This window comes from Alligator sinensis, unplaced genomic scaffold (assembly GCF_000455745.1).
Source record: "Alligator sinensis unplaced genomic scaffold, ASM45574v1 scaffold237_1, whole genome shotgun sequence".
NCBI lineage: Eukaryota > Metazoa > Chordata > Crocodylia > Alligatoridae > Alligator > Alligator sinensis.
The window spans coordinates 571,089-580,821 of NW_005841849.1; the positions used below are offsets into that span (position 1 = coordinate 571,089).

General features: G+C 51.8%; 1 protein-coding gene across 1 annotated transcript in view; it reads left to right on the forward strand.

The window, feature by feature from the left end:
• The first annotated feature begins 6,516 nt into the window (after window positions 1–6,516).
• The window catches only part of AGXT (alanine--glyoxylate and serine--pyruvate aminotransferase), a 19,378-nt gene continuing 16,161 nt past the window's right edge, over window positions 6,517–9,733 (forward strand). The window contains exons 1-2 of the mRNA XM_006016022.3: window positions 6,517–7,040; window positions 8,834–9,026. Coding sequence (XP_006016084.2) covers window positions 6,777–7,040; window positions 8,834–9,026 — 457 coding nt within the window. The 5' untranslated portion in view covers window positions 6,517–6,776. The remainder of the gene's footprint in view (window positions 7,041–8,833; window positions 9,027–9,733) is intronic.

Below are 9,733 nucleotides of genomic sequence, written 5' to 3' on the forward strand. Positions count from 1 at the left end.
GAAGGCCTTCCTAAAGTCCAGGAAGATGACATCAGCCTCAGCTCCCACATCCAGGCAGTGTGTGACCTGATCATAGAAGAAGGTTTGTCAGGCAGGATCTAGCTGTGACAAACCCATGCTGGTTTCCCCTCAGCATTGTTTCCCCTGCTGGGCCTGCACAAATGTGTTCTTTGATTATTTTCTCTAGAATTTTCCCAGGGATAGAGGTAAGACTGGCTGGCCTGAAGTTACCCGGCTCATCTCTTCTCCCTTTCTTGAAAACGGGCACCACATTGGCCCTTCTCCAGCCTTCAGGGACCTGGCTGGAGCACCACAAGTGTTCAAATAATTGTGCCAGTGGCTCAGCTATGACACTGGCCAATTCTTTCAGCAGCCGTGGGTGGAGGTCATCCGGGCCTGCTGACTTGTACCCATCCAGCTCTTCCAGGAGCTCCTTAACTATTTCAGAACTAACCATAGGCGGACTGGTGCTATGTGGACATCTGTCAATGATCGAGGTGGGGGAATTGGCTTGGTCGGTATTTAGAAATACTGAAGCAAAGAACTCATTGAAGAGCTCTGCTTTATGCCCCGTGTCAACCACCAACTGTCCTGATTTGTCCTGCAGGGGCCCTTTGTTGCTCTGAGCTTTCCTTTTGCCTGCTATATACCTGAAGAAGGACTTTTTATTGTCCTTGATTGTTGAAGCCAGCCTAAGCTCAAGCCCCACCTTGGCCTGTCTAACTAATTCCCTACAATAACACGCCAGGGAGATATATTCCTCCTTGGTGGCTGCCCCCTGCTTCCATTGCCTATACATCTCTTTCTTTGCCCCTAGTCTCTCCTGGAGTTCCCTGTTCAGCCAAGGGGGCTTTTTTGCCCCCTTACCTCCCTTCCTAAGTAATGGGATAGACTCCTTTTGAACCCCAAGGATCACTCCTTTGAGATACCTCCAACCCCCCTGGACCCCCATTTGTTCTACATTCTTGAGTTGCATCCCCTCACTAACTAGCCTTCTAAGCTTGCTAAAGTTGGCCCTTCTGAAGTCCAACACCTTAGCCCCACTAGTTACTTTACCCACCCTTCGCTGGATAGTGAACTCGACCAAGTGATGGTCACTATCTCCCAGGCTACCGTGAACTCGCATGGGTAGAGGGAAGTGATTATTCCCCTCTATTCAGCACTGGTGAGGCCACATCTTGAATCAGTGGCAACATGTAAGGGCTGCATAGGGGTGCATGTGTACCCCCTGAGAGTGCTGGTGCACCCCCTGACTGGCCACGCTCCCTGCTTAAGCAATGGGCAGGGGGGTGGGAGCACTGGATGTAGCACCATGGCCACTTCCAGGAGTGCCACAGCCACTTCCTGGTCGGCAAGATTGGCTATGGGTGGACCCCCACAACAGTTGGCAAGATTGGCTGCAGGCTCCCCCCTCCCCCACCCCCAGTCGCTGACTGGTTACTGGGTGGGGGCACATGCCCCCTCTGACTAAGGTGGCACCAGTCGCCCATGTCTGGCATACTGTGTTCTGTTTTGGGCCCCCCACTACAGAAAGGATGTGGACAAATTGGAGAGAGTCCATTGGAGGGCAACAAAAATGGTTCGGGGATGAGGGGATGAGGACATGACTTGTGAGGAGAGGCTGAGGGAACTGGGCTTATTTAGTCTGGAGAAGAGAAGACTGAGAGGGGATTTAATAGCAGCCTTCAACTACCTGAAGGGGTAGGTTCAAAAGAGGATGGAGCTAGACTGTTCTCAGTGGTGGCAGATGACAGAACAAGGAGATCAGTCTCAAGTTGCAGCAAGGGAAGTTTCAGTTAGGTATTAGGAAAAACTTTGCAACAGGAGGGTGGTGAAACACTGGAAAAGTTTACCCAGAAAGGCTGTGGACTCTCCATCTTTGGAGGTTTTTTAAGACACAGCTAAACAAAGCTTTGACTGGGATGATCTAGTTGGGGCTGGTCCTGAGGTCCCTTCCAACCCTAATTTTCTATGATTCTATAGCCCACAGACAGAAGAGCGCAGCTTGTGCTGTTGAGGTGGCCATCATCTTGGCCAATACTCTGAGGATATCCAGAGCTAATGTCTATCTCAACCAAAGCTCTGTAGGTGAAGCCTGTAACAGACTTACATCCTCCCTGGATGGTACCAGATGGGAAAGCATAATGCACACTAAACTCCATGTTCTTATATTCACTAAACATACTTCTTGTGGACCAAGGAAGTTCAGCCCCCATCTGAAGCTTCCTGCACTTTGAATGCCAGACAAGTCCCTTTGGGTGAAGAGGTTGATATTACGGCTGACATGCTGAGTTTGGATCAGGCATCTCCAGAACTAAAGAGCTCGTGTTTCCATAGCTGAGAGCTTCCTCTATAGCTGAGGGCTATGCCTTCTCTAGATCAAAGAGTACCACTGGGACATGCACTGGCTGGCACATTACACAGGAGTTACCTGTGTACAGTGTTACCACACAGGATCTGCCCAAAACTTTCCTGAATGAAGAAATCATGGGACGCTACATAGCTACACTACCAAACCGATCGGCATGCTGCGTGAGTGTTTGTCTAGGATAGCTGAGCCACTCAGCTCTTACTTCAAAGGAAGGCTCTTCTCACAGCCCCGTTTCCTCACCAGGAGAATAAACATGGCCCTATTGAGTCAATAAAGAACACCACCAGCTGAATTTCTGACATAACCGAGCCACCAAGAACCAGTGCAATTTGTGACAACCTGCCTCCTCTCCTCAGGTTGGCTAAAGCTGAGCCCTCAGAAAGATAACATGATCAAAATATTCCTTGATAGTAAGGAAGGTGCTTCTAGAAGAACATGACAAAGAAGGGTCTAATTGACAGAAAGGGTTAATGACCATTTCATAAGTGGGTCTCATATCACCACATACTAATGTCTAGCCGTGGGGTATTTCTCCCCAACAATCAGATCAACTAAAATTAAAAAAAAAACAGGCAAGGCTCTGCTCTTAGTTATACCAGCATCAGTCTAGAGCCGAAATCCAGCCCAAGGAGCCATGACATCTGGCTCGTGGGGATCCCATGGTCAGGAAATTTGGCAGCAGATGACTAATAGCAGCTCCGTGCAACCAGATCCAGCCCTGCCCAGGCCATTGCTGCGTGGCTGGATCAGGTCCAGGGCCCATCCCCCCCCACAACCGAACAGGGGCCAAGCCAGACTGCTCTACCCTTTTCCTCCCCACTGAGTAGCTGGTTTGGGTTCCTGCAGCCAGACCAGGCCCCCATAGCACCCGCCCTATACTCTGGATCTAGCCCACAAGCCAAATCCAGCCTGCAGATGAATCTGGCACCACCCATCTGACCTGAGGTGTGCAAAGGTTGGGCTAGAGCAACCCCACTAGAGACAATAGTGTACAGGAGATGGTGTGGGGGAGTGCCAGGGTTTCCCTGTGTTCCACTGATGCACTGTTGCTGGGCTTTTGGGGTGTACTGTCAAGCAATGTGAGTTGGAGCAGTCTTCAGGGTGTCAGTCTTGCTGTTGATCTAGTACTGAATCAAGGCCATACAGCAGTGCTCAAGGGCTGCCCTCTTCATGAGACCAAAAATTGCAGGCCTGCTTCTCATGTGTATTAAACTGCTCATGGAACACATTTCCATCTGCCAAAATGATGCCTTAGCCCTAACCGCCTGGCAGTTTCCAACATGTGCCTTGCATCCAGCCTTTCTATGTTCCTCCTGAAGTTTCAGTATCACAATCTTTATGTCTTGGGTCACGTCATATTAAACAGTTGCTAGGTTTCACCCCAGAGACAGCTGTCTTTCAGTGGGTAGTGAAGTGAGTCCTATACGCACACTGCAATTGTCCGTAAAGTGCTTCAGGATAAAAGGATGCTCTCTCATTTGTTTTGCTTTGTTTAATCTAGAACCTTGTAAAGGGACTTCTGTGTAAATCAGGGGTGGGCAAAATGCAGCCTGGCGGCCAGATGCAGCCTACCAAGCCATTCTATCTGGCCCACAGGGCCCCCCCCAAATTAAGAAAATTAATATTTATCTGCCCCTGTCATGCGGCCCTGAATGGCTTGCCAAAACTCATTAAGTGGCCCTCCGCCCAAAATAATTGACCACCCCTGAAATGATTCCAGTTAGCTCAGGGGTGGGCAAAATGCTGCCCACGGGCCAGATGTGACCCACCAGGCCATTCTAACCGGCCCATGGGGCCCCTAAAAAATTTAGAAAATGAATACTTATCTGCCCATGGCTGCCTATCATGCAGCCCTTGATGGCTTGCCAAAACTCAGTAAGTGGTCCTCTGCCCAAAATAATTGCCCACCCCTGAGTTAGGTGATAATAAATGAGGTTAGGGGCATGAATAAGCCAGGTATAACACCATGCAGGACAATCACTGATGTGCAGTAGTGAAGGGGGTTGGGAGAATCCTCCAGGACAGAAGATGGCAGCAAAGACGTTGCCAGAAAAAAATGAAGAGTGCAAATGTTGTTTTTGCAGTGGTGAATAGAATTTCACCTGACTTTGGAGGCATCAGAGGGGAGGAATTGGAAGAGCAGACAGGAGCACAGATCATATTGTCTATTAACCCCTGTTAATCTGTAGCTCCCCTAAGGAATATATTAACAGGGTTCATTTACAGGCCTGGTCCTGCACTGCTTAAATCATTAGTAAAGCTCCCATTGACTTCAGTAGGATGTGAGGGGACCTTTAGCCAAAGTCCACTCACGCCCAGGAAGTGATTTCCGTTGGCTTTAGTGGGCTTTGGATCAGACCCTAGGTCAGGGAGGGGGAGATGAATCAGGAGGGAAAAGAAAAGAGGCCAACTCCTCCAGGGGAATTCACAGTACCCTCCCACATCCCACACCCACCAACTCCCTGGGGGTGAGCACCTCTGAAGAACAAAGTTCACAAACCTACTGTATCATCGGGGTCTCTTTGTCCGCTATTTGTCACATCAGCCTCCACATCCAAGGGACTGCACTGCCGTATCATCTATGCATGACTAAATCAATCTGGCAGGAGGAGGAAAATGGCTGGGAAACCACTGGTGTTTGTTAGTCCCCCAGTATCTCAGCAACCAACAGCTTCTTGACCAAAGCTGGGCCTTTGGAAAGCTGAGCTCTATGTAGGGCTCTGCCATGGACCAGCTGTGCTGCCTCAGATTAGCACTTCACTTCTCTGGACAGTTTCCCCTCCCCTCTTGTCTGTTTGGACCATGCAGTCTTCAGGGAGGAGGCTGGATGTGTGTATGTTGGGCTTGGCTCTAGTCTCAGCGGGTTCCAGGACCTACCATAATATTCCTGAGGAGAACAGCAGAAGGAATCCATGACAGGAGGGTGGAGGGTCTGAATAGGGAAGCCATTCAACATGGCAACAGTCAGCTAAAGCCACACACAGGAATAGGGTGACCACCTTTTCCAAACTGGAAGGAGGGACACATGCCCCCCCAACCCGCCAGCTGCACAGCCAGACCAGAGCAGAGTGGGGTGAGGGGCGGATCCGGGCTGCCTGCTGCAGGCTCAGGGCTCCTTGCCCTGCTGCCCTTCCCCGAGGAGCCCCATGCCAGCTGTGCATCCCCTACCCACCTGGCAGCAGTGGGTGACACTATTCCATACCACTGTCACCACCCCGACTGCTGGTGGGCAGAGGGTGTGTTGCTATGGCAGTGTAGGGCTACCTGGGAAAGGGCAGCAAGCAGCCCACATCCACTCCCACCCCATGCACAATTCTGGGAGGGCACATGCCCCCCGTGCTGCCCTTCAGGGGGCATGCAGTGGTGGGGAACCGTCCTCCCCTATGCCCACTGGACAAGCCACCCGTAACTGTCCTGTTCCTAGCCCCAGGGCCCCATGCACTGCCCTGGTTGGGCAGTGCCTCCAGCCCCTGCCCTGCTCCTTCCCTGACCATGGAGACCTTGATCTGCCCCCGCCATTCCCCCTCAGCCCGCATAGACTTGCCTATTGGGAGCTGCTCTCCAGGCTGCCTGGTTCTTTCCTGGCCACATGCATGTGTGCAGGCATGGACATGCACGCAGCGCCCCCTGCAGCCCACTCGCTCCTGGCAGCCGCTTGCAAGCTGGATCATTGCCTGCCTGCAAAAGGAAACCTGGATCCCTGCATCATGCTGCAAATCTGGGACAAATGCTGTCCTGGAGTCATGCAGCCCAGACCTGGGATTTGATGATCCCATTTTGGGACTATCCCTCCCAATTAGAAACTGGTGGTCACCCTACCCAAGAAGGAGCTCAGGTGCCTTAATTCTGCCTCCGTGCTGTGGCGGGCTTCCGCCTCCTGTTTGGGATCTGGGCCCAATCCGGTGTAGGTCAGTCTGGCAGTCTTGTTGTGGCTCTTTATCTCACAAAGCCATGGGGAAAGCTGCCCCGACACCACAGCTTAAGCAAACACAGGGGCTCTTTTTCTCATTGGGAAACTGTGGTGAAAGCAAGAATCAGTAAGGCAGCTAGTGGCACATTAACAGCAGTCCTTCATGTGCCAGCTCTGGCCAGGTGCAGAGTTCACAGCCAGATGGGTTGGTAGGGGAGGGTGCTATTTTAGAAGATAGTTTTCTCTGTGGGAGGAGCAGTGTAGAAAAAAGGAATAGGGAACATCAGGGACCTGGGTAGTGGCTGGGCTCTGTAGTTTCAGACTCAGTCTCCTGCTGACAGGACACAGAAGGTCAACACAGCCTGCCAGGGGAAGGTCAGCACAGCCTGCTTTGAGCCACCACTGCCAGGGAAAAGGGGAGGTGTAGAGCCGTGTGGGGTAGTCAGGGCTAAGGTTCATCCTGTTATCGCTGCTCCAAAGAGCCTCTTGTGGGATATGCGCAGAGCGGTGATGGGCAGCGCCTCTCTCGTGCTGAGGGCAGCAGCTTGGTCTTCCCCGCGGCTGCCTCCGCTCTCCTTTCCATGTCACAGGGCCATGTCTGGGCCAAATCTGTGGGTGCCCCCCCCAACAGTGCTGCAGCAGCCCCTGGCCGTTCCAGACAGGCTGCTTCTAGGGCCTGGGCCCTCAAACATCCCTCCGCGGATCTTGGCTGCAGGTGGTCGCCAGCTTATTGGACACGTCCACAAGGAAATGTTCCAGGTAAGGACCATAGGTGAGCCCCTCATAGATACAGTCTCCCAGTGATCCCTACCCAACTTAGCCCTTCCCACCAGCAGCATCTTCTCTCCTTCTTTGCCTCTCCCTCTCCTCAAGCACCAGTTTAACCTTTTAACTGGATTTAATTTCACTCTTCCATGTCCACTGATCTTCTCCTCCTCCCTTTCCTCCACACCCTCCACCCCCAGTCCTGGTTTCATGTCCTAGTTCTTAACAAATTTAGAGCATGGAGTGTCCTGAGTTGGAAATGCAGCCTACAGCCCAAGAGAGCTGCCTTATCAAAGTAAATGTAAACAAGTCCAGTGCAGCTCTATGGTCTTATTTCTCCTGGCCTGTGCCTCGTAACAGGCTCCCAAAAGAGGAGTGGTGTGTTCCTCTGTCATGGGAGGTTTTTAAGGATGAGTTAACCATCTGTTGGAGGCTAGTTGTGCTAGATCCTGCCTCTGTACAGGGGACTTGGACAGAGGCCCCTTCGAGGTCCTCCAAGCCCTTTGTCTCTGTGATTCCATGCCTCTCTCTGTCTCTTGTGACCAGTGGCAGCAAGGTTGGGCATTCAGCTGCAGAGGGGTTGGCTGTTGGACTAGAGGCTCCGTTTGCCTTTGGGGCTGGGGCTTGTCAAATACAATACATATAGACTTCAGGTCAGCAGTGCCCCAACCATAGCAGGGAAGGGGTTAAATACCAGTGTTCTGTTTGGTAAGACTCTTTTCTATCAGGAGGAGTAAGAATCTGGTAGTTGGAAGGTTTATCAAAGGGAGTTAAATGACTCCAGTGCCAGATCTAGACAGGTTACAGAGGTGGGCGGATGAGAATAGGATGGAATTCAGCGCAGACAAGTGCAAGGTGCTGCATCTAGAGAGAAGGAACCAGCAACACACCTATAGGCTGGGAACACCCTTCTTGTCAACACAGTGGCAGAAGGGATCTTGGAGTCATTGTTGACTCCAGGATGAACATGAGCCGCCAATGTAAGGAAGCGGTCAGTAAGGCTAACCACACCTTGTTGTGCATCTATAGATGCATCACAAGCAGGTCCAGGGAGGTGATCCTTCCCCTCTATGCGGTGTTGGTCAGGCCGCAGTTGGAGTAGTGCATCCAGTTCTGGGTGCCACACTTCAAGAGGGATGTGGCTAACCTTGAGAGGGTCCAGAGGAGGTCCACTCACATGGTCAAGGGGCGGCAGGTCGGATGAGGCTCTGTTCCCCCGGGGACCACCCAGGGTTACTAGGAATAACGGCCACAAATCGTTAGAGAGAAGGTTCAGGCTGGACATCAGGAGACATTACTTTACAGTTAGGGCTGCCAGGCTCTGGAATGGGCTCACAAGGGAGGTGGTGCTCTCTCTTACCTTGGGGGTCTTCAAGAAGAGGCTGGACAGATATTTGGCTGGGGTGTTATGACCCCGCGCTTGTTCCTGCCTAGGGCAGGGGGTCGGACCTGATGATAAGTTTAGGTCCCTTCCAACCCTAAGTACTGTGATACTATGAAACTATGACTCAGAACCCTGTGTAGTAAATCATAGAGCTGCCGGGCAACCCATATCCATCTTTACTGAAAGCAGTGAATGTGCAAGGCTGGCTCACACTCCATGGGCAATACCAGCTACTTCCTCCATCTGGAAGAGAATTGCTGCACATAGGAGGCTGTTAGCAGCTCCTTCACAAAGGCTGTTTTCTTCCTTTGTCACCTTCTTGGGGGGCACTGATTTTAATGCTGTGACACCATGAGTCACAGGCCATGGGCTTTACTCCCTGTCTTGTGCCTCTGCTTTTCAGATCATGGACGAGATCAAGCTGGGGATCCAGTATGCTTTCCAGACCCAGAACCCGCTGACCCTGGCCATCAGTGGCTCCGGCCACTGTGCCATGGAGGCTGCGCTCATGAATGCAGTGGAGAGAGGAGATGTGGTGCTGGTGGCAGTGAATGGCATCTGGGGCGAGCGTGCAGCAGACATCTCGGAGAGGCTGGGTATGAGATGGCAGTGTGGGCCCCTTCCTGTTTGATGTCTGAGGTTCCCAGCCCTGGAAAATGAGTTATGCTCATCCTCCCTATCAGTGGCCCTCAGTAAAGGGTGTCTCATGATTGCTCTGCCCATTACAGCACTGCAGTCATGGAGCACTGAGTTACCCTGGAGCAATTGTTTGGTGTTTACTCCAGTGTAATAGATGGCTTAATTTGACTCAAAGTCCTGAGATCCAGCATGGCACTGCTTCCTGCCCAGAGCCTGGTGCAGAACTGAGAGGGTGTAGCAGTGATAACACTGTTTCCCATCCCATCTAAATGTCTCTGAGAGATCAGGAGAGAGCTCTGGTAGGGGCACACTTAGGTAGTGAGGGTCTTGCTGCAGAATGAAACAAAACTTTCCAGGGGCTCAATAGCAAAGAAATTGGGGATTGCAGAGTATCTGAGCTGTGGTCTCCATGGGAGTAACTATGCTGATGTGAGACATGGCAATGCTAACTCCTAGTGTAGACGTTTGGCCTGTGCGAAGCGGCTAGTATTCGCTTTGGATTCGGATTCAGCCAATTCGGGGGACAGTGATTCGATCTGGTGATTCGAATCACTGTCCTGATTCGATTTGGCCGAATCTGATTTGGAGATTTGGCTGCTACCAAATCTCCGAATCTCTGAATCAGCCAGGCCAGGCCCATCCCCCACCCCTCTCCCAGCCCAGC